General features: G+C 36.9%; 4 protein-coding genes across 7 annotated transcripts; 2 read left to right on the plus strand and 2 right to left on the minus strand.

Moving 5' to 3' along the window:
• The first annotated feature begins 6,669 nt into the window (after positions 1 to 6,669).
• On the plus strand, positions 6,670 to 9,545 carry LOC104731873 (uncharacterized). Its single transcript, XM_010451371.3, has 5 exons — positions 6,670 to 7,375; positions 7,616 to 7,714; positions 8,154 to 8,198; positions 8,299 to 8,436; positions 9,042 to 9,545. Exons 1-5 carry the CDS (start codon positions 6,989 to 6,991, stop codon positions 9,393 to 9,395), a joined length of 1,023 nt encoding a protein of 340 aa, XP_010449673.1. The 5' UTR covers positions 6,670 to 6,988; the 3' UTR covers positions 9,396 to 9,545.
• Positions 9,546 to 9,602: 57 nt separating this feature from the next.
• LOC104731871 (protein FIP2) lies at positions 9,603 to 11,505 on the plus strand. Its single transcript, XM_010451369.3, has one exon. The coding sequence runs from the start codon at positions 9,933 to 9,935 to the stop codon at positions 11,229 to 11,231; it is 1,299 nt and encodes a 432-aa protein (XP_010449671.2). The 5' UTR covers positions 9,603 to 9,932; the 3' UTR covers positions 11,232 to 11,505.
• A 1,816-nt stretch (positions 11,506 to 13,321) lies between these two features.
• LOC104731874 (uncharacterized) lies at positions 13,322 to 17,022 on the minus strand. Of its 4 annotated transcripts, none has more exons than XM_019234119.2 (8): positions 16,009 to 17,022; positions 15,499 to 15,657; positions 14,469 to 14,942; positions 14,257 to 14,347; positions 14,007 to 14,167; positions 13,782 to 13,889; positions 13,572 to 13,644; positions 13,322 to 13,438 (listed from the first exon to the last, which is right to left on the minus strand). In XM_019234119.2, the coding sequence occupies exons 1-3, from the start codon at positions 16,423 to 16,425 to the stop codon at positions 14,724 to 14,726; spliced, it is 795 nt and encodes a 264-aa protein (XP_019089664.2). In that variant the 5' UTR covers positions 16,426 to 17,022; the 3' UTR covers positions 13,322 to 13,438; positions 13,572 to 13,644; positions 13,782 to 13,889; positions 14,007 to 14,167; positions 14,257 to 14,347; positions 14,469 to 14,723. The 4 variants fall into 4 exon arrangements, with proteins under 4 accessions (XP_019089664.2, XP_087334530.1, XP_010449675.2 ...); XM_087478404.1 differs by having other exon boundaries at positions 13,770 to 13,889; XM_010451373.3 differs by having other exon boundaries at positions 13,322 to 13,644.
• Positions 17,023 to 19,438: 2,416 nt separating this feature from the next.
• On the minus strand, positions 19,439 to 23,113 carry LOC104731875 (cationic amino acid transporter 6, chloroplastic-like). Its single transcript, XM_010451380.3, has 5 exons — positions 22,623 to 23,113; positions 21,575 to 21,797; positions 21,100 to 21,433; positions 20,679 to 20,907; positions 19,439 to 20,161 (listed from the first exon to the last, which is right to left on the minus strand). Exons 1-5 carry the CDS (start codon positions 22,972 to 22,974, stop codon positions 19,554 to 19,556), a joined length of 1,746 nt encoding a protein of 581 aa, XP_010449682.2. The 5' UTR covers positions 22,975 to 23,113; the 3' UTR covers positions 19,439 to 19,553.
• Between the last annotated feature and the right edge of the window lie 1,092 nt (positions 23,114 to 24,205).

The raw sequence follows: 24,205 nt of genomic DNA on the forward strand, positions 1-24,205 counted from the left end.
CAAGGTACTGCTATTCTTGTTCGTTCCGGTACTCCAGGTTTGCTCATCAAGTTAAAGACAAACTCGATATTGTCGACAATAGAGTTCATAAACCCATGAGTTGGTAGTGGTACTGAAGTCTCCCCCAAACCCTGTCAGCTAGCAAACAACCAAAGAGAGTATGGGATATGGTTTCCTCTGTAAATTGACAAACTTGACAAATAGGATTAACTTGTATCCCATGACTCCGCATACAATCCGCCACTGCAAGTGCCCCAGATAAATGTTCACAAATGCCAACGATTATATTTTTTTATTTTGCAAAGGAAACCTACAGATTATTATGATTTTTTTCCTTTCATCAGCTAAAATATTTTCTTAGTGTTACTTTTTTGGGTTGTTCTACTTTTAAAAACACCAAACTTATTTACAATAAGTAACAGTTTTGTGATTAATTTATATTATGGGAAACTATTTAGTTAGAAGAATCATTTTTTGTCTAGTTTTCTAAATTTATTTGCTATGATTAAACCATATAAATCTTGTTATATTATTTTTAATTGATAATTTGTTCATATACCAATTTTTAATCTAAATTTTAATTAACATTTTTTAAACTATAGTCTATTTCGTTGAAAGATAAATGTTTAATAAATGACAAATAAAATAGTGATGAAAATGTTATTAAATATAAAAACCTTATTATAGTTCTATAATTTTTAAATAAATTTATCACATAACTTATTTTTATTTTTGTACAATTTTTTGATTTTTTTTGTTATATCGTGCCCATGCTGAAAAATGTTCTGGATCCGCCACTGGTTTTATGTATGTTACCATTAAAAGTGTATTTTTACATCGAGGTATATTGTATGTTACAAATATATTATTTACTACCACCTAGAAAATATCTAATGAACAAATTAAGTCAACTATTATATGTCTCTTTACTTTCACTTTCGCATAGTTTTTTTAATCACTAAAATTGTTATCTTTAAAAATATTTTGAATAAAAAATAAATTACATCACAATAGTGTACGACTAACCATGGAGAGAACCTCGGTTCTGCCCTCCTCCCTTATAGAGAGAACCTTGCGTCCAACCTCCTCCACCATGAAGAAAATCTTCGCTCCGCGTTTCTCCATTGGGGAGATAACATTGCGTCCAACCTCCCCACATTCCTCCTTTGGAAAGATTACCTTGCGCCCAACCTCATCCACCATAGAGAGAACCACGGCTCTGTCCTCCACCTGTGTAGAGAGAACATGTTCACGTCTTTAAGCTATTTCAAAGTGGCTTGCTGCAGCAACTAATGAAATAAAAGACCCTTTTCTAACGTCACAAAATCTTTTAATAGTAGCTAATGTTAAATTTCCCAATGTATTTCATGCAAGTTTGTTTGACACACCATGATGTAGCCTCTGTCTCCAAGCTCCTATGGATCTATCAACAATGATTTATGTTTTTTCAATCTATATATGTTTGTTGTAGGTTTGTGTATGATTAGCTTATTTTATCCAACCATTAGGTTGATGACCTTCTCCTTTTTATCTCCTTTTGAGATTGAACGAATACTAACAATTATGTTTGCACAAAAAAAGAAAAAGGTCTATGACCAACCAATCAAAGTTGAGAAATTAGAAGAAAATTAATTTGACATAATTAATAAAATAATAGAAAATTATAAGCACGGTAATATATGAATCTCAAGTAATTCAAAGATGAGAATATAAATTAAATAAAACAATCTAAAACTACTACAATAAATTTTAAAATACAGTATTAGAAAAAGAAGATGCATATATTAATCTTCCATTTTTTTGGGTCAACATTAGGCTGGGAATTTTAACTAAATCTGAAACCCGAACCCGACCCGAAATAAACAGTTCGGTTCGGATTCGCGAACCCGACCCGAAATAAGCAGTTCGGTTCGGATTCGGATAGTATGTAATACCCAATCGGATTCAGTTTCTCTGAACTTTGGATACCCGATCGGTTTCGGGTATTACCCGATACCCGAAGAAGATCCGAATTAAGTACAAAAATGCACTTATGTGGATTCGAACCCAGCACCTTAGGTATTTTTGTAATTAATGCACCTAAGGTGCTGGGTTCGAATCAAGCAAATATGCACCTAAGGTGTGCATCATAAACCACTTTGCCACCTTAGTTATTCTGTCATATTTTGAAAACGTTAAATATTTATGTATACACAAATATATATGTATTCTAAAATTCCTAATTGAATTATTCTTTCCTTTCTCAATCAACACAATAACTCTAAAATCCATAATTGATTTATTTTTTATATTATCCAGATCAATTTTATGACATGAAAAACAAATCTATATAAAAAAAAAGAGTGATAGTTTGTGGGGTTTGAGTAGTGAGATTGGAAAGAGAGATAAATATGAATCATATCATACAATTTGCTATAGCTATTGTTAGATTTGGTAGGAGATTTGAAGGATTTGGTTATTGAAGTGATGATCATGGATGAATAAATCTAGGGTTTTGGCTGAAAAAGAGAGAGATGAAGAGGAGCGAGACAAAGAATAGGAAGGTAGAAGGTAGATTTTTTTTTTTCTTTTTTTTTTGTCCACGACAGAATTTTTTTTTTTTTTAATTCGGGTAAACCTGAAATTACCCGAACCCGAAGACACCCGATCCAAACCCGACCCGATATTATAAAATACCCGATCGGGTTTGTATCTCTGCATCCGAAAATTCAAAAATCCGAAAATCCGAACATCTGAACCCGAATCCAATCGGATACCCGAATGCGTAGGGCTAGTCAACATATTAATATTACCTATTACCTATTGCCTAGGGCTAGAGTTAATATTTTTCTGTATATTTTCTTTAATCTCTTTTCTATTTTATGAGAAAATTCATTCCAATGAGCTCATTGTTTTTTAAAAAAATTTCTTGCTTCCCACTTTCTTATAAGACATATTATCGTTCGATGATATGATCGCTTTCTATTTAGTTGATCTAGTGTTATATGATCTATGCTGTTATCTTGCATTTGTGTATTCATCTTTTTTTTATGCTACATGTCCTGCAAATTATTATAAATAATAATAACACCGTGAGAAATTTGTTAATCCCAAAAACCTTAGTTATTATGCATAAGAAACTTTGTTAACACTTCAAACTCAAAGATTGCATAGTATACATTATGAAATTGCGAAACGAAAAAAAATTCAAAGAAACGACGGCGAAAACACGTGGTAATATTTAGGAATCTTTATATATATTTGTTTCGATTAGACAACAAATGAATTTCCTTCGAGATTTGTCAAACAAAAGGTTAATAAATAAAAAATTACCAAGAAAAACAAAGCGATCAAAATTATTTTGTTTGGTGAAAAATATGTCATCATCTATTTGCTTATATAGAGGGGTGTATTTACAATCTTTTTTCTTTTAAGATTAACAAAGGTTTTTTTAATATAATAAGATTACAATTATCTTATGCATCGTTTTACCAAGCTTGAAAACTGTGATTTCTGATTGTTAAAATTGACATGTGTCACGATCTGATGAGTTACTAACTTTGATATGTGATTTCTGATCGCTAAAACTGACACGTGTCACGATTTGATGAGTTACTAACTCGGATATTTAATCGTTAAAACGGACACATGTCATGATCTGATGAGTTTTTAACTTTGATCTTTGATCATTAAAACTTACACGTGTCACGATCTGCTGAGTTACTAACTTTGAGAACCAAACTTTATATAATAAGATTATGATCATATTTAGTGTAGTACTGTTCCAAAAAATGAAATTGAGAGACTAAATTCGATAAATTGTTTTGACACTTAGGTGACTGAAAGAAAAGAACTTGAATATAATTGTATTGAATTGGTTTATGAAATTCATTTGTATGTTTTTAAAAAGAAATTAAATAAATATATATATATATATATATATACTGAACGCGTTGAGACGTTCGCAATTCACATGTTCATTAGAGCATGATTAGTGGTGAGTACTCTTATGGGTACTCTCTATATTGGGCCCCAAATACACAATATTAAACCATTATCCAGTCCATTTTGGTGAGTATCGTTCCTTCTGAAAGCATTTCGAGCAACACCCAGAGTAACGCAACATGGCGTTTTGCCATTGGTTCGAAGTTAAATATAAAAGTTAATTTTTTTTTCTTCGTTTTTTTGTTTCTGAGAAACGGAACCGACTCTCTCTCTCTCTCTCTTCTCTGTCGGGTGAAAGACAAAGGCGATCGAAGTCGCGATCTTTCCAAATTCCGGGGAAATCCATCGATTCACACCAAATCCGTTGAATTTCCGGCTAAATATGGAGGTTATGCCTTCTCCAAAAGGTAAAACACTCCCCTTCAATTGCTTCCTCTCATCTTACAAAACCCTAAAACCAAAACATCAATCCCATCAATTGCTTCCTCTCTTCTCCTCCGTTCTCGCCCTCTCTCTTCCTCTGCTCACTATTTTACCTCCCCTAATTCCTCTATTTCCCGACCAAATTCATTCATCGGACTCGCCGGATTCAACAACTCTTCCGTCACTCAAGCGGCTGCTTCTCACTCCCGACTCTTCCCTCTTTCTTTACAATTCCCTTCTCCTCGAAGCTTCTCCTCCAGCTCAGCTCAAGTGCGATTTCATTCTATTTCAGTATTAGCTACTCAATTTTGGAACAAAGATTGTTAATTTTTGTCGTCTTGTTGTTATTTTTGTAGCCAAGTCAAAATGAGTATACGGAGATGGCATGGGAAGGTGTTATCAACGCCTTTGACGCAGCTCGTAATTCGAACCAACAGATTGTGGAATCAGAACATTTGATGAAAGGTCTTCTTGAGCAAAAAGATGGTATGGCTAGGAGGATTTTTACCAAAGCCGGAATCGACAACTCATTTGTTCTTCAGGCTACGGATGACTTCATATCTAATCAACCAAAGGTTACAGGTGATACCAGTGGTCAGATACTAGGTTCATCTCTTAGTGTTGTATTAGAGAACGCAAAGAGGTATAAGAAAGAGATGTTAGATAGTTATGTATCCGTTGAACATCTTCTGTTGGCTTATTATTCGGATATGAGGTTTGGTCAAGAGTTTTTCAAGAACATGAAACTTGATAAACTTGGCACACATTTTTTGGACCACCAGGTTCGTTAAATAATATCAATGTCTTGGACCGCTCCCCGGTGTTTGATGATATCCTAGAGGGTCATGCTCCGAGAGTTACATACGTTGTCAATGGACGGCAATACAAAATGGCGTACTACCTCACTGACGGTATCTATCCCAAATGGGCAACTTTCATCCAATCCATTACACTTCCACGTGGTCGAAAAGCAAAACTCTTCGCTCAATGGCAAGAAGGATGTCGTAAAGATGTAGAGCGTGCATTTGGAGTCTTGCAAGCTCGATTTACAATCGTGAAGAATCCCGCACTTTTTTGGGATAAAGGAAAAATAGGGAAAATAATGAGAGCATCTATCATCCTGCATAACATGATAGTGGAAGATGAACGACATGACTACAATTTCTACGATCCAACGGAATTCCATCAGGTAGAAGGAAGCAGAAGTTCTCAAGTCGATTTATCATATTCTACAGATACGCCAACAAATCTACATAATATGATGGGCATTCGAGATGATGTTCATAATACACAAATGCATGATCTTTTGCAAAAAGACTTGATTGAGCATATCTGGCAAAAATTTGGTGCAACCGCACAATAAATCTTATTCCAAATTCTGTGTAATATGTTTAATATTCCGAAGTTTGTAAAATATTGTTTTCTATTTTATGTAAAATATGTTTGATATTTTAAAATTTGTAAAATATTGTTTTCTATTTTATGTAATATAAAAAATTTAAATAATTGTTTTATTATCTTAGATAATTAAAATTTGATAATTAATAAACACAAATTAAAAAAATATTATTTAAATACATGAATAACCTTCTTTGGAGTTCTCTAGTAATAGATTGATTTTGCTTAAGTTCTCTTAGGGTTGCTTTAATTAATTTAATATTAATTATATAATTATTTAATATGAGAATAACTTAGAGAGTATCTACCACTAATGATGGTCTTATGTTCCTTCATGCATGTTTGCCGCTTGGTTTGAATCTCGAAAGATCCACGTGAATTTGACATTCGCAGATACGCTTTTCATCATTGAACGTCAAAGTCTTCAACAAGCTTGTTGTTGATTACGCTCACCTGCAAAAGCAATCTCCTTTCAAACTAAACCATGTAGTAGTCTTCACAACCCAAACATTGCACTGCCACGCTGCTACTGTATACCTCATTTTTACAATGCGGATTTAGATCTGAAAGCCTCAGCTGCCAAAGAAAAAAAGATTCCATTTGTATCTATCCTCAGTTCATCCAACCTGAGTTCTCTGGTCGTAACATGTGATCGGTATAATAAATACCATCATAGTACAATTAATACACCCCTCGTTCCATTCTTTTTTTTTTTTCCAAATTTTCTTCCAAATGCATATTGAATATAAGCATTTTATGATTGATTGCAATCTTTTTTTAATCATACGAAAATTCATACACGCACAAAATAGTCTTAAAATACAAATTATAACGTTTATACTCTACTGGATTTATTGCGTTCATATGCGAATGCGATTCATACCAATTAAAAAGGCAAGGTTTCCTTAAAACGACAGCGTTTCGATTACTTGAACATCTCAGCGTTGAAAAAAAAAACTTCCAAAAAGAGCAACAAGAGAACAAAAGAAGAGATCACAATCAATATAATATATGCATCTGCCATGAAAGTTCAAAGGTTCCAGAGCGGAAGCCGCAGCCACGATTTGACTCACCAACAACAACACTCTCTTCTCTTTCTCTCTCTTCATTAATCATTATTATTGATACTAGATTCCAACTTTATTCACATGAAATCTCCCTTGTCTCTTCCTTTTGCTTTCGCATCTTCTTCTTCGTCACACGCGTCGTCGTCTTCGTCAACGAATCCTCGTACTCTCCGGCGATGCCCCGTCGATTAAAAGACAGCGAGCCTGGCCGTTTTACCGCCACCGCTCTTCTTTTCATAGGTTTGATCTCTTGTGTTATCGTCTACGCTGTCTTCTCTACTGTCTTCCGTCCTTCCCAAGATCGTACGCTCGTCGATTCCTCGGTCCGATTCACGGAGGAGTCGCGAGATCACGCCGCGGCTGAAGGCGGGTGTTGCCGTGGGATTGATAATTTGGAGCTTTGGGGTCCTGCGGTGAAGTGGGGGACGGATTTTAAGTTTAATTCTTCTAAGGAATGTTGTAAAGCGTGTAAAGTTATGTGTAACGGCATCGATGGTCCTTGCTTGTGTGATTCGTGGGTGTTTTGTGGGAACAAAGAGGCTTGTGGGTCTAAGTTTGGAGAGGTAAAGTTTGATTCTTGTGTGTCGAATCGTTTGGTGCATGATTTACCAATATCGTCCGCTAAGTGTTCGACAAAATGCTTAATTGAGCTTTGTATCGTCAAATTACTAGAATTTAGTTGAAAGACACTTTGTGATTCTTTTTGACTCTGTGTGTGATTAGTGATTGAGAAATGTTGAATTGATGACACTTGCCATTGGTTCAAGTTCCAACTAATTGAGTTAAAAGATTTCTCTGTGCAGTGTTGGTTGAAGAAGCAAAAAGATGTCTTGCTGCCTGATCGACAAGGAGGTGGGGAGAAAGTAATGTGGACATCTGGGCTTATCTTTGGACAAGGCCAGGTAGTGTGATCTTATGTAACATGTCTTGATAATTAACTCTATTGATCGACCAAATTCAAAGTTAATGCATTTTTTTCAGACGCTGGAAATCATAGGTTTCAATGAGATTTCACTAATTATAACTTTTAGTTGTGTTGTCATTTTCCTCAAACATTTACTATTCCACGAAAACTACTCAGCCTTTGGTATCGAATTGTCTGTATGATTAGATGACAATAGCTGCTCTGGTTTATCAGATTTCACTTTCACTGTGTTATCAGTTACCTACTAATCTGCAAAATTACAGTGTCGGGTAATGTTATTTTGGTGGTGTGAATCTAAATTTTATGTCTCTGATTTTATTGTGATGGTAACTGCTCTGTTTTTCTTGTTCTCATGAAAATAGATTGTGTTCTTGATGATTGTCGTAATAACTGATTAGCTACTTTGCTTCTGTTAGGGCATTGTTGGTTTTGAAACGGAACACGGTGTAATTCATGTCAAAGTAAGTATCTTATTTATAACTTATCTTTTGTACTTCGAGGGAAAATTCCACTTTTTGTTTAAAAGTTCTAGATTGACACTGATGCTTCCCTTTGTTGCAGCTTCACCCTGAGTGCGCTCCTCACTCAGTATACTACATTCTTAGTTTGTTAACTCTGCGCCACTGCGCAGGCTGCCAGTTTCATCGAGCCGAGAACCGGGGATCATATTGGGATTCAGAAGGCGATCATGTACATAATGTAAGGGACCTTACACAAATTTTGCCTTTAATTCTTAGATCACGCATAATCACTTTTCACTTTTATATCTGGGATCTCGAAGTATGAAAATTGATCCATGTGCTTGGATCTCTGTCAATTTGATAGACTTGTTATACCTTTTTTTTGTTGAACATCTGTCTTTCACTAACCAGAGACGCATGTAGTAGTACAGTCCCATTTCAGACTGTATCTAGTATGCTTGTCACCCTTGCTACCAATGAAATTTCTTTTGAGATATTTGTTCATATCTCGCATATAACGTGAGGCACAGCTGATTTTACTTGAGGCATAAACCATGACTGGTCTGATCACATAGTAGAAACTGTGATTCATGTGTTATGCATATGATTTCTGTCAATTTGATAGACTCTTTAGCCTTTTATATTCATCTGATTGCTTACCTTTCTTCTTAGAGAATACACATCGCCCATGAAGATCAAATGAGTTTTTTGTTGTGAAAATCGACTACGCTTGCCATGATTTTTACCTGTCCAGTTTGTTGATTGCACACCTATCTTCCTATGTACAAACAGAGGTTTTGCTTCTTTGTTTTACTGAAAAGTCTCATCCTTTCACTGTATCAGGCTCCCTATGGCCCACCATATGCCATGATTCAAGGAGTCCTCCAGGCCGAGGGAAACATGTTCACACCGATCCCAACCGAGCACTGCCCAACTATAAGCCGTGGCTCGGTGGCGTGGGTCGGCTCGGGTCCAGAATTTTTCATCAGTTTAGCAAACCACCACGAGTGGAAACAATCTTACACTGTATTCGGCTCTGTTCTGCCAGAAGACATGGATGTCGTGGAGACGATTGCTGGTTTACCAACAAGAGCTGATGTCTGGAACGGCGTTCATGTATCTGTGCTGGAGAAACCGGTGTCGTTAGCCGTACGGAGAATGAAGACAGGCCAAGAACAAGGAGAAACCGGTTCATGAAGAAAAAGCTAGAAATGAGCTTAAAATAGTCCTTGCTTCTTCTTTGTTGAAATTTATAGTAATTTTTTTTGTTCATAAATAGAAGGAACTACCAAAAAAGCCAGAAAATTTCTTGGTTCCGTTAAATGAAAATTCACTTGTCCTTCCAAAGTTAAATATTTCTTATATCGAACCAAAACGAAAACCGAAATTGAATAGTGTATATCTAAAATGTCCAAAGAATTTGAACCGAAACCATTGGGTTACACTGAACCGGTAAATTGACTTATCTGATTGTGGGAGAGAGAAGTCTCTTAAAACGACCGCGCGTATTCGGCGGCGGTGGAGAAGGTTGCGTCGGGTGCGCACACGTCACCCACTCCCGCGGCGCACTTTAGCACAACTCTCAACCGGCCACCTCCTTCTCGGCCCAATCCTTCATTAACCTAACTTTTTTTCTAACGTGCACCTCTCCCCTCCTCTCCTCTCCTCCGCCTCTTTATTATCTCTTTACCCACCGCTCTTTCTTCTTTCACTAATTTATTCTTCGCCGCCGCAATGTCAATCCCCGATGATGGATCTCCCGTCGGCATGGCCATCGATTCTTCCACCGCCGTAACCGTCGCCACCACCACCACTAGGCGAGTTCCTCCACCGTGCTGGACCGACGAGGAAACCGCTGCGCTTGTCAACGCCTACAAGGATAAGTGGTTCGCCCTCCGCCGTGGGAACCTCCGTGCGGCTGATTGGGACGACGTCGCCGCGGCTGTTTCGTCTTCGTCCACCGTAGGAGGTACCCCGAAATCAGCCATCCAATGTCGACACAAGATCGAGAAGCTTCGCAAACGTTATCGCGGCGAAAAACAACGAGCTCTTAATCGGCCAGGCAAGTTCTCTTCCTCTTGGGATTTGTTCCCAATTTTGGATGCTATGGGGTTCGCTCCGGTGACTCCAGCGGCCGTAGAAACTTACGATCCCGATGTGGATCATGATGATGAGAGTAACGGTTTGGATGGATTTAGGGTTAGATCGAAGAGGTCTGGGAAATTTAGCGGTGGTTACTCTGATTCACCTCGAGAAGGATATGGGGTTAGATCTAGGGCAAGGAGTAACATGAAATTGTATAGTGGTTTCAAGTCTGAGTTTGATTCAGATCACGATTCAGGAAGTGGATTTGGATTGAAAAGGAAATACAATGGGAATCAAAAGGTTAGTGCTGATTTTGATGCTGATTCGGATGATGAGATTGTGTTAGTCCCGAAGACAACCAGGCTTAGGACTCATGGCAAGCCTTCCTCTGGTGATTTTAGCCACAGTGGTGGTGGTGGTTTCCCGTTGAAGTCGTTTGGTGATCGGAACTTTTCTTCTCATGGGTTTAAACCCAAGAACTTCAGTAAGACTGAACCTAATTTCTCTCAGGATCTGGATTATGATGATGAGTATGATGATGATAGAGCAGAGAGGGAAGGATTCAACCCGAGGATTCAGAGTTCTAGGAGCTCTTCACGAGGGAATGGCTACAGCAGGAAAGAAGGGGGGAGCTATCCTCGGAACGCTGGTATTTCCAATGGGTATGGATCGTCTTCTAGGTTCAAGCATGAGCAAATGAATGCAGCAGCAGAAGTTGAGTCTGACCCGATTGATGAAGTTGTTTCTTCTGTTAAGATGTTGACAGAAATGTTTGTGAGGGTGGAGAATTCGAAGATGGAGATGATGAGGGAGATGGAGAAGTCGAGAATGGAGATGGAGCTGAAGCATTGCCAGATGATGCTCGAGTCGCAGCAGCAGATCATAGGCGCGTTTGCTGAAGCATTGAGCGAGAAAAAGAGCACAAATGCAAGGAGGCCGGTTTCGTAGTAATGAACTCTTGGTAACGGGATGCATGGTTCATAATATGATTTCATATGGTATAATGATCAAATAGTTTTGGACTGTAGTAAGATGTGTCTTCTTGAGTTACTAGGAACAGAAACGGCAGTGAAATTTGACGCGAGTAATGTCAGTTGAGTTTTTAATTCTTGGCATTTTGATAATTTGGTAAGATGAAATTTGTGTATGAACATAGGGTATCCGTTTTGTGTTAGTACCGACTCTCTTTTTTGGAACAGTTCGAGTAACTTCTCTTATTCTTTATCCCCCTTGCAACTTAGAATATTTAGTAACTTTCACTCAGGCAGTGGAAACTCGCAGGTCGTTGCAAGCAGTCTAGAGAATTCGTCTGATGGAATTTATTATCATTGTAAGCTGCGTATAAGCTACTGTCACAGTCAATTTGGTAATATCGTAATGGTGAACATGCAAAAGTGGAAAACACAATTCACAATTCAACTGAACAAAGGGACCGAAACTCAAATCTGACATAAGGTGGAAAGCAAACTAGACACAAAAGTTTGGGGGAAATTTGGAAGGAGAGAGCGCAGATCCCAGCCAATACAGTTTAAATACCTCTTGACTACTTCACGCATCAGCATCATCACGATAGCTACTGAACTGAGCTGAAGTACCTCGCCGGAAAATCAACTCGGTGTCGGCGGCGTTTGTTGATAAGGAATGAAAAAAAAGGAGGTGATAGCAAGCACCCTGTCATTATTGGGTATGTGAAGGGCGCAAGTGTCATTGCAGTATACCCAAATGCGCTGTTTGGATATGGGAATGTTTCGCTGAACGATGCAAAATTAGCAATCCCAAGAGCTACTGTTGAACCGTAAAGGACCATCCACATGGGAAGTCCAGTTATGAGGATCATGATCACATATAGAGATGAGAAGAAGGCAACTCCATTGAAGACATAAAAAAATGAGGCACCTTCGCTAGACATAGTCATCTCCCCAGCGAAGTGAGTAGTGAAGTCTCCGGGCTTTGAATCTTCTTGCCAAAATCCACCAGGAGGACTGAAACCAGCTTGGTATGTAGCTGTGGCTATCAGTATAGCCACCACAAGTATCACACTGCGGTTGTCACTGGTATCTAGAGACGTGTGCCTAATCTTACTCAGATTGGTCAGCCCCAAGAGAGTGTTTCGTTTCTCAAAAAACGATGGCTTCTTGCTCAAATATTCCGCAAGAGTCATTGTGGAACCACAAAGTAGTCTTTCTTTAGCACGGTTGAGAAGTCTGCTTATTTTAGGGAAACGAGGAGATTTGTAAGTTTGGAGTATGTCCATCGCGGTCTTACCATCCAAGTTCTTGGCTTTTAAGTTAACGATTCCACGTAACAACTTCACGACCTGCAAAATCGAGCATGATCATAAGTAGACTTGCTGAAGTCATATGAATTCCTTTTCTAGATTAGGGAAAGCTTTGTCTTTAAATAAAGAGCTTAGGTTTGAGAGGAGAGGAAAGTGAGACGTAAGAATTATTTTCTTAGACAAGGGTTGGATCCTTGTAGGGAGAGCTTGTCTCTTTGTTTATCTATCTTTAGTTCCCTATATCAATAAAATCAGTTATATTTTCTCATATTTCTAAGCCTTGTGACTTTTAACTCCATCACCCAACATTGATGAGAGAAGATAAACAAATACGTAAGAGCAAGTTTATTGGGGGGTTCATACAAGGGGAGTTCTTAAAATTTTTATGAATTAATTGTGTACTGTTTGGAATATAAGAACCCATGATCTCTTAGATAAAATTATCTCTTTTATTGGTAGGTTCTTATGTTGGGTTTCTTATTTTTGAAAATATTGTTTTTTAAAATTTAAAAATTTTAAATATAATAGAAGTGGTATAAATGTGTAAACATTTAAGATTTTATAAAATTAGAAAATATTACATTTTAATTAATTTTCAAACATACAAAACATAATAAAAACATTAATACATATTACAACAGAAGTGCAATTTATAAATAGAGAGAATGATTAATTTTAATACTGATTTGCTCCAAATTTTGCCCAAATATTCTCAACCAAATCATCTTGCAAGCATTTAAATAGATAAAAATAGTATAAATAGAGAACCATAATATTGCATTTTAATTAATTTTCAAAATACAAAACATAATAAAAACATTAATACATATTACAATAGACACAAGAGCTCTATACTCATCATCTAGCTTTCTTTAAGCTGTTAAAGAATGAATAAAAAAAAAAGAGTTAGAATGGAAAACAAACATCACATGCTTAACTAAAATAAAGATATAGAGCGGTTGCTTGAGTTTTGTATTGCGGAATCATAGCAGCTAAGGACTAGTGATTACCAGTGGGAAACGCTTGCTGATAACCTGAAGTGGGCATTGCGTTTTGAGTAGAAATACTTGCAGCTCTCAGGGCCTACAAACAAATATGAGTAAGCCACGGTATTAAGGGAAAGCTCTGAATATGTTTCTATGGAAGAGAAGAGGGAACCTCCAAAACAACCTCCAAAACAAGAGTGCTTTTTAGGATTTCTTACTTGCCTAATTACTTACTTGGCAGAATTATCAGCGTTAAATTCTACACTAGTCTCATCCATGCCAACAGATTGCCATCCATCATCAATTATGACAAATTTTGGGGTTACCCCACCAGCTTTGAGGCTACAGACAGACAATAATAATTGCAGGTTTGGTTAAGTTTACAATTCACATGTTAAATAAAGCCAACTCAAAAAGCATGAAGTGTGGTTTTCAGTCAAGAGTCAGACTCAAGAGTACCTCTCAAGACCTTGCTTGACGTCTTTGGCTGTGACATTAGTATAGAATGCATCCCAAGTGCACCAACCAAACCAGTTCAACATATCTGGCATCTAATAAGTGTGTTCCTTACTTTCTTTCTCTCCCGGTGTGAAAATGTCTGAAGATGTTGTTCAACAGTCCTAGCAAACAAATCATAAAAAATTTCTTAACAATCATTTTTTGGATATAAAAGAAATCAAACAATTTTGAGTTAAGAAACGTTACATACTTGACAGCTTTGGTAATGACATCAAAAGGGTCAGAGCCAGCAGCTACAAAAACCAAATGACTCCCCTCAAATTGGTCAACAGTTGGATCACCTTTTGACCATACAACAAACCATATAAATTTCAGGGATAATTATACAAAAAAAAAAATTCCAACTTAATAATCTAGCTAGCCGGTGTGAATTACTAAAAGAACTAAGTGGATTAAATTTACCACTTTCAAGACAAATCTCAAGCTCATTAGCCTCGTTCCCTTGAAGAACAGCCCTGAAGTCTCCTTCGAGTATAGGCAAGAATACAACGTACGAGGAAGCTGACTGATTTCCTCCTCTTCCTCCTAAATCAGATCCTTGGTTTGCTTCCACGATTAGAAATTGAGTCTCGCAAGGAATCTCTTTCCCATTAGTACCCATTCTTTGTCTCATCCACCATAGTTTAAACCGGAAGACACACATAAACCTCAAGTCTCTTAGTTTGCTAGTAAGAGACTGCTTACCATTGGATCAAACTGCTTCCCGACTGTCTCCACATGGATAACACCAAGTGAGCCCAGAATTTCAACAAACTGTTTGTATATACTCTGATAACTATTAGTGACTCTCTCTTCTCCCTCAGTCTCCACCTTAATTTGGGATTTAGCTCTCTCGAAATTATCCAAAACATCCAACAGATTCTCAACAACCTCTCCCTGAGCATTTGAAACAAGGTTTAGCCTTTCCCTCTCACAAGGAAGACAGAATCAGATGAAAGCAATACAGACATTTTCACATCAATTGCTGATAAAAACTGAGACAGAACAGAATATAATCTTAAAATAAACAACACCAACACCTACACAATCAGAATTAACACCAAAAATATTCAGGACATTCTCTATGAACCCTCATACAAGAATCAAAGAGTCAATTCCATTTTGATAGTACACACCATTTACGAATCCTACTCATTGCTCTTACTCATGTGAACGATACTTTACGCAAAGAACAAAATTAACCAAAAGCTTTAAACTTTACGCAAAGAACAAGCAAATTCTGCATTACCATATCCAAAATTCTCAAAATTTCATCATAAGATTCTAATTAAGTAATGAGACTCCCAATTTCGAAACCCTAAAACCTAACCCCTCCAGTAAACAGAAGTTAGCCGAAATTGAAAAACCAGGACTTCAGGTTTGTGATCCAAAATCAAAGAACCCTAATCATAAAACAATATGCGATTTCATAATATTCTACTGACATACTTACCTTGTGATTCCAGATCCTTCTATTCCAAACCCTTCCTCTGATTCCAGATCCTTCGATTCCAAATTCTTTTGTTGTTTCGGGAATTCGATCGCGAGAGAAAGAGAGAGAGGAAAAGAAATCAAATCGAGCTTGGCCAATTTTTTTTTCTTTTGTATTATTCTATCGTCCAACAGAAAAACAACACGTATGAGTCTCTTACAACAAAATCGGGTTACTATATAACAACCTCCCTTAGCTTTTTTTTAGGTTTGATTTATTTTTTTCTTACAAAAGCCTATAAACCTCTCTAAGAACTGACCGATAAACAAGCTCTAACACACTCATGGGATAACTCCACTCATTGCCATAGAAACCCAAAAACTTTCGCAAGAACTCAATTGTAAAAAGAAAAGTCCCAGATGTTAAGAAGCGGCTCTTAGCAAGTACTAGAGCATAAAATATATATATATATCCCTTCATGTACCAGGAGCTATGGAAAAGAAGAAACCAAATGACCAAAGAGACATCTACCTCGGTTTGATTAGTTGATGCAGCAATATGGTAGACTGTGTTGCCATCTTCATCCTTCCAGTTCAATATTTCCTCCCTGTTTTCTCTTTTGACCCATCCCAACAGAACCTTAAATGCCGTAAACTGGTGGTTCTTAACAGCAACGTGCGCGGCTGTCTCACACTTAATCGTCAAATCTTCTATAGAAGATGGACAAGCAAACAAGAACTCACTCAACAACTCTGCATCACCTATTCGAGCCACATGATGCAAAGCAGTAGTACTTCCTCTTCCTTTGACGCTGACTAAGCTGCTGTCAAATGCCACAAACCCTCTCGCCATTCGAATATGGTTGTTTTGCAGAGCTAAATGGATTGCGCTGAAACCTGAAGCGTTTAGCTTAAGAGCAAGCGACGGCTTAAGAATCATTAACTCCATGGCAAAATGAGTTTTCCCGTTCTCGGCTGCAATGTGTAGTGGCGTCTCACAAAAGGGCACTTTATCAAAGTGTTGTTAATAAGATTGAAGGTGATGATCTCTTCTCTCTTATCTCTTCTCAACCCCTAATACAAACGATGAACCTAACTGATAAGATGGAGTTACAGTTCTCCTCTCTTATCACCAAGAACAGAGTCGCAGCTCTGATCTAACAAACTCACACAATCTATCTGATCACGCAGGATGATCTATATTTTTCCTCTCAGCTCTATTTATACTCTATCCTCTCTTTACTCTTAACATGTGCCTCTCACATGTGCTCTCTTATCAGTTGTAGAATATTTGGATCTTCAGCAATCAACCCGTACAGTCTCTCGATATCCCCATCTTGAGCTACTGTTTTCAACCTCTCATAATTATTCTCATCTTGATTGATATCTGATACCCCATTGACATCCACAATAATTGCCATAGCTTCACTAGTCATCCAGGCTTCAGCCTCTGCAACAAAAAGTCTCCAGTCAACCTCCTTGCAGAGATGCAGTACCTTATTGTCTTAATTTTCTAAACCACTCATTTTCCATATAGATATCTACCAGTCAACTAAAAGATTAATATAGGCTTTTAAAAAGTCCACATATGGCTGACCACTTTCTGGGAGTAATATGACAACTAAAAAGATTAATATAGGCTTTAAAAAAATTAATTTTGTGTTTGCACCGAATCTCTTTTTTTTTTTTTTGGAACAGATGAGTAAATTTGATACTTTTCCTCAGGCTGTGGAAACTCGCATGTCGCTGTAAGCAGTCTAAGAGAATTTGTCTGATGGAATTTAGTATCAGTTGTAAGTTGCATATAAACCACTATCATGGTCAGTTGGTAATATCTTAATGGGCCTGATGGCATGCAAAAGTGAAAAAAAAAAAAACAATTCAACTAAAAAAAGGTACCAAAACTCATATCTGATATAAGGTGGAAACCAAACCAGACACCAAAAATGAAAAGATGGAAGAAGATAGCTAGCTAGCTTCTGATCCCAGACAATACAGTTAAAATACTCTTGTCTGCTTCACGCATCATCTCGAAAGTTACTGAACTGAGGTGAAGTACCTCTCCCGAAAATCCACTCAGTGTCTGTTGATGTATGAAATCGACAATGTAAATAATACGAATATTAATGGGGATAAATCGGAGCTGGTCCTTTTATTAACATAGAATTGAATTGAGGGTGTACAGAAAATGCAGTCAAAGTTCTAAGCGCAGTTAATACGAGAATAATTGTTTTTTTCTGTCAGATTGCCAAGATTTCGGATCTTGTTCCCTGACAATGACATCTAGTATTTATAGTGGACCATTGACCTAGTGTCTCTTCTGTCTCTTTTGCAAATGACGATTTTGCTACTGCGGCCAGATAGGCCAAATCTATGACTTCAGGTCCTAAAATCTTGAGAGTCTTCTATTTGGGCCTCTTAGAATGTTGGGGGCGAAGCCCATATCCAACAGTGTCGGCGACGTTTGTTGGAAAGGAATGCCACCAAAAGGAGCTGATAGTCAGATCCGTGCTTATGGGTAAAAAAAAGGCATTTGCCTCAAGCCCCCAAAATATAAAGGATTTTTAAGGCCCCCAAATCTAAAAAATATGGTGTATTACAATAGTTTAGAGAGACCTTTTATTTCATAAATAATATTGGTTCTATTTTTTTGCTTTGACTCTTTAACATAAGAATGTATTATTGCTCTTATGTAAACAACTATCCTTCACTTTGGGCTATCAATCGTGGAGTTCTCTTTTAATTTTATTGTTTGGTTGGAAAAAAAAAAAAAAAAAAAAAGAATGTATTATTGCTCTTGTAAATGACAATCTAGTTTAGAACTCTTTTGTTTATTTAGTTCATTTTCTTTACAATGGTTAAAAACCTGTTTCAGTGCTTCTAAATCTTCATTAATATACTAATTCATTTTTATAGTAATTTTATTTATGAATTATGATTGTGATGATTTGATATATTTTTTTCTTAAATATTTAGAACCTAAACTATGAGCATTTGGTGAAAAAGTTTATTAAAACACAAGGAAGACTATTATATTGTTTTATTTTCAATAATTTCTATTATTTTAAAATTATTTTACATTTATTTTAAAGTCTTTATTTTATTTAAATTTCTTTATAGAAAAAGCTCTCATTACAATCTCGCCTTAAGCCCCGATTAGTCTGGACACGACACTGGTGATAGTAAGCACCATGTGATCAGTGGGTAAGCAAAAGGCACAAGGATCCTTGCAATCAGCCCAAATGTTCTACCTGAATCTGTGAATGTTTCCCTGAACGACGCAAAATTAGCAATCCCAAGAGCTGCTGTTGAACCGTAAAGAACCATCCACATCGGATTATGGAAAGTCCAGTTATGAGGATCATGATCACATATAGACATAGTCATCTGCCCAGCTAAGTCATATGTCCACTATACCGAAGACTATATATTTATATCTATAGGGTTAGGACTTCATAGATGCTTAGTACCAAACGAAAACAAATTCCCGTCAGAGTATTTTACAACTACCTTGATGCCACAATGGACAATTCATTGAATCCTTAATCATCACAATAGGTATAAGATATATTATATATATGTTCAAAATCCTCTCAAACTTATAATTAATTTACGACAGCGAAAATGATCAGAAAATTAGACAACAGAAATCAAAAAGCATGAAATGTAAAAGGTTAGAATATAAAATTTTTAAACTCTAGGATCTGATTTTGACATTGTTGACAAAAATAAAAGTCGACTTTAAGAACAAAATAGATACATGATGTATATTAAGAACACAATAGATACATGATGTAAGAAATATATATTAGCTAGCATAACTCTTACTTTTTAGCTAAATTTTTTTTTTTTTAAATTAGTACAATTCACCAAATCACAATTCACAATTCACAAGATCACGAGTTTAGAACACCTACGAGCGGGAAGAAGTATAATTTAACTTGTTTTGGTCTCTCGGAGATATTATGGCTTATATACCTCAAAATTTCTTGGTAAAACAAATCAACGTACATCAACTGAGGCGTCAATAATTTGTTCTTAAACATACAAAAAACAATACGATATACAGATTTACATTTAAGAAATTACTACCATTTGGACATTGCCCAACATATCGTGCTGCACCCTCGTGCTAGTCACATGACTTTCAACAAACTCTACTCTGTCTCTATCCATCTCTTCGGCTTCATAAGTCCTGTGGACGCCATACAACACGTAAAACAGCGTTACAAGACATGTCCATATCGCAAACCTCTGAAACGACAGTTTCTTCAGCGTTGTAGTTAGAAAAACGTTAAGGAACACCGAAATTGCGGCTGGCCACGGCATGAATGGCACAGACCATGTGGAGGGTATAGGTTCAAGAAGATTTTTGTTAGCAGTAGACGAAAGCAATGAGTTGTGGTATTGAAAAAACACGGTGACCGCTATAGTGATCGCGAGAAATAGCATCAAGCCCCACCACGGTTTGTTCAGTTTCCACCATAGGGAGAACGCGATGGCGGAAGAAGAGAGGAGGGCAAGGAACGAGAGAGTGTGAAGCGGTGAGTTTTGGCCTGTTAAAGTATACTTACGATAGATAAGAGCATTGGCGACTAGGTAGAAAACACAGAGCGTTCCTAGTGAAATCAGCTCCATCACTATTTCTAGATCCGTGAACAAAGCAATTGAAGCTGTGCATATTCCTGAAAACGCACACATTATTAGAAGTATAGTGTTAAGTTGAATAATTCAATTAATTTTTATGATTACATTTATCTATATTTATTTTTCCCCTTTTCAACAATAATGTATGTTTTTTAAGTCAACATCATGCATTGTCGGTTTGGACTTGGAGTTGTAACGCACCAACGCCACTAACAGAAAATTCTAGGTTATATGCCAATATGATCTAATCATGTGTGAAATTTAATTATGGTCTGATTGGTAATCGTATAGTGACAGAATGATTCCACATGGTTTAGTAATCAAATTTTCGCAGAACCGCATAATATTATTCATTTTATGGTATTTAATTAGGCTTTTAAAAAAAATATATATATATATATATATATATATATTGCAACTTTTTCCCTTTTAATTATTTCATTGACATAATTTCATAATATATATATCCCGATTGCACCATTTCCCAATATTGTTAATCAAATCCATCATATACTTTTATAAGTTAAGAAATTGTATAAAATGTTATTAATTTACCGAGAAAAAGAGTGGCGTTCAAGGGAGTTCCAGTCGAAGGATGCACCTTGGCAAACCATGAAGGGACCAGTCTGGCTCTTCCAATCACACAAAGGTATCTGGCTTGCCCTAACATTGCCACCAACAGCGAAGCCACGATACCTAGGCTCGCACCAGCACCCACCACGTTCCCTCCCCAACCCCACCCAATATTCCGGAATGCAACCGCGTACGAGGCGCTTTTTGATATCTACAACATTTTTTACCTTTAATCAAATTAAAGTAATATTAAACCTGCAATCAGTGAGTTATTCCACTATATTAATTTAGCTCGCACTCATAAGTGGATGCATCATCATGCATGTGATCACATTCGATATGGATTCGTCGAAGTTACTAAAATCTTCACCAAATATATTTTGAACATTTCATAATACATTACCTCATTGTACGGAACCATGAGGCAGAGTACGAGAGACATGAGGCAATAGAGGACGGAGACGACGGAAACGGAGCCAATGATCCCGACGGGGAGACTAAAGGAAGGGTTTTGGATCTCTTCGGCGAGAGTCGAAACGTTGTCGTATCCGATGTAACTGAAGTACACTACGGCAGCTCCGTTAACAACTCCGCGAACGCCGTATGGAGTCAGCCCTCGCGGCTCCACCAACGCCTTGGCTCCGTCACCGTTACTAAATCCGGCGATTATTATAAACCCGAAGAATATTACGTGGAACACCGTCATCACTAGGTTCAGCATTGAGCTCTCCTTCGTGCTAATATAGTTTTTTTTTAAAAAAGAATAAGGCCAATAATTTTGTTATCCTTTTATTTAGAATTTTACAAAGTAGAAGTAACGTTAGAAACATAATTATTTAGTAAAACAATATTTTGATTGGATAATGTAGTTATAATACCTATGACAAAGGCAGAGAGTGAGGAGAAGAACAAGAGCAACGGCAGGGAAATCGAGTTCGTTGTAACCATTCTCGAGAGCATTTACTTTAATTCTCCAAGCGTTTGGATCAGAAACGCCAAAGGCCGTACATGTATACTCTGTGAAGCTTCTCGCAACTGCCGCGTTCGACAAAACGTACTCCAATAGTATGTTGGCTCCTCCAAAATACCCGATAAATTCACCTGCATGATGCCCCACGTACGCGTTTGAAGGGTCAGATACTTTTCTTCTGACAAAGAAAGATCGCATATGAGGATGAACAGAGAGGAATCTCGTATCCCATGAACCATGTTCTTTAGATCTGTCTGACTGTGACAGCTGACAGTTACCTTTTTCTTTTTACGTATCTTTTTTCTCTTCCTAAACCAATTAATTTGTGTAGGTAAAACAAAAAATAAACGCACATACTCCTTCTGTCCCACAAAGATTGATGTTTTGGGATATTTTTTTTGTCCCACAAAGACTGATGTTTTGTAAATTCAAGAAATAATTATTGAAAATATTTAAAATTTTGAATTGTTATTGGTTTAAAATTAAATAATATATTTTTAATCAAAGTAAAAAATATATTTAAACTCAATAATCATTGTTTTCTTAAATAAAGAGCGATAAAACCAATAACAATTGTGTAATATCCCAAAACATCAATATTGGTGGGAAGAGGGAATATTACTTTATTATATTAATTTTTATAAATAAAGAGCGATAAAAAGTTATTGTCGAATTGACGACCACAAAAAAAGTTCATGTCGAATTTAATATTCACGAATATATAATTTTTAAAAATATCAAATTTAATTTAATTAGTTGCCATAATTAATGTCTTTGTTCGGAAGTTCTTTTTATTCTCTAGTTACGTTCTTTTAGGGACATCACTTGTTTCTAGCTTGCTTCAGACATCTATTAATTTCCAAATCTCGTAAAAGTAATCAAACAAGCAAAAGAGAAAGAAATAAAAACACTACCATTCAAAGAAATAAAGAACCTATAAAACTATATTCGCGTACCGAATGTGACTCGGAGATAACTGAACGCTCCGCCGGCGACCGGGACGTTAACTGAGAACTCGGTGTAACAAAGTGAGGACAAAAGTGCCGAAAAACCGGCGACCATGTAGGAAATGAATACGGCCGGGCCAGAGATATCACGTGCGACGGGTCCGGTTGTCACAAAGACACCGACCCCGAGCATGCCACCGACGCCTAGAGAGACGAGGTCAAACCACCGGAGTTTGCGCTTCATGTCCGCACCGGATCGGAGGCGGACTTGGTTGACTTCTTGATCAGGAGTCCATGTAGCGAGCATTCTGGACTTGAGCCTGTGTGGTGTCTGTGAGAGGCTGTGGAAGTACTTTGACATGTTTTGCTCTTTGCTCTTTCGTTCATATGATAGTAGAGAATTATAAGAAGGTCGTTTGTTTAGCTTGACGAGTGGCTCTATATATAATTAGTAAGTAGGATCTTGGATAACGTTCGTTTAGTTTGAGTTTCGAACGTTCGATTTTAAATCTCTTTATCATAACTCCTTTTATGTTCATTTGTCCGCCTTTACTTTTGAATATTAAATTTTGATAATAGTCCTAGTCCATTACTTTGTAAGATATTGTAGTTATGACCATAAATACGCGATTAATTTAATAATGTTGTTTATTCAACAAAATTTCGTTGTTACATGTGTTTAAAGACTTTTAAAACGATTAGTTTGCTGAAAAAAAGCTTCGTGCCCTGCCTTTGGAATGTGAGCTTTTTATTCCGTATTCTATTTAGTAATTTAAGAAAATAATAGAAAAGAAGATAAATAGACATGTTCGTAGGACAAAGTCACAAAACTGATCGTGATCACTGGGGACTTTATTACAAAAGCTTTTGCTGAAAGTACTTGTATGTCCCTTTTCAAGAGTTGTACATTGCAATTATCGTATTACCCTTATATCTAAACCACTGTTCCGACGACACGTCAACGCAAGTACATACAAAATAATAACCATTCCTTAATTTTAGACCAACCAACACATGCATTTGCAGCCTTTCGCAGCCCGAACGACCAAAATTCTCATTCTCTTTATAATGTATATTATGATGATGGATGTACGGGAAAGAAAGTATACTGTATATCGCTCATTCTTTGTCTTGTTATCCTTCTCTTATCTTTAAAAAGCATCTAAGTATTAATAATATGTAATACCTTATAAGCAAAAGTACTCAGCTTAGAAGAAAAAATCAGGTAAAATATTTGTTTGTATATATGCATTAATTGTTGAACTCAACACCTACCGCTGCACCGCAGACCAGGCCACTGCCCTCACAGCAATTCCAACTCCAGAACAGATCACACACACTCTCTTCTCTCTTCCACGAAGCAAGGCACCTGGGCCTGATGACTTCACAGTGGAATTTTTCATCGCTTCTTGGGCTACTGTCGGACCAACTGTGATTGAAGCGGTTAGGGAATTCTTCATTACTGGAAAGCTCCTAAAGCAGGTCAACGCAACCATTCTGGCTCTGCTTCCAAAAACAGTAACGGCGGAGCGTCTCACTGAGTTCACACCAATATCTTGTTGTAACACCATTTACAAGGTAATTTCCAGGCT

The sequence above is a fragment of the Camelina sativa genome, chromosome 12 (assembly GCF_030686135.1).
Source record: "Camelina sativa cultivar CO46 ecotype springtype chromosome 12, ASM3068613v1".
NCBI lineage: Eukaryota > Viridiplantae > Streptophyta > Magnoliopsida > Brassicales > Brassicaceae > Camelina > Camelina sativa.

What these genes read in the sequence shown, in the direction of transcription:
- LOC104731875 (XM_010451380.3), bottom strand. Translation starts at nt 22,974, where the DNA reads ATGTCAAAGTACTTCCACAGCCTCTCACAGACACCACACAGGCTCAAG. An exon ending in TCATGGTTCCGTACAATGAG is followed by an intron (nt 20,908 to 21,099) that starts GTAATGTATTAT and finishes AAAATGTTGTAG; the next exon opens with ATATCAAAAAGCGCCTCGTA. An exon ending in GAACGCCACTCTTTTTCTCG is followed by an intron (nt 20,162 to 20,678) that starts GTAAATTAATAA and finishes GTGCGTTTTCAG; the next exon opens with GAATATGCACAGCTTCAATT.
- LOC104731874 (XM_019234119.2), bottom strand. Translation starts at nt 16,425, where the DNA reads ATGGAGTTAATGATTCTTAAGCCGTCGCTTGCTCTTAAGCTAAACGCT. An exon ending in CATCAACTAATCAAACCGAG is followed by an intron (nt 15,658 to 16,008) that starts GTAGATGTCTCT and finishes GTTGGACGATAG; the next exon opens with AATAATACAAAAGAAAAAAA. An exon ending in GAAGGATCTGGAATCACAAG is followed by an intron (nt 14,943 to 15,498) that starts GTAAGTATGTCA and finishes TCAAATGCTCAG; the next exon opens with GGAGAGGTTGTTGAGAATCT.
- LOC104731871 (XM_010451369.3), top strand. Translation starts at nt 9,933, where the DNA reads ATGTCAATCCCCGATGATGGATCTCCCGTCGGCATGGCCATCGATTCT.
- LOC104731873 (XM_010451371.3), top strand. Translation starts at nt 6,989, where the DNA reads ATGCCCCGTCGATTAAAAGACAGCGAGCCTGGCCGTTTTACCGCCACC. An exon ending in ACGGTGTAATTCATGTCAAA is followed by an intron (nt 8,199 to 8,298) that starts GTAAGTATCTTA and finishes CCTTTGTTGCAG; the next exon opens with CTTCACCCTGAGTGCGCTCC. An exon ending in AAGGCGATCATGTACATAAT is followed by an intron (nt 8,437 to 9,041) that starts GTAAGGGACCTT and finishes TCACTGTATCAG; the next exon opens with GCTCCCTATGGCCCACCATA.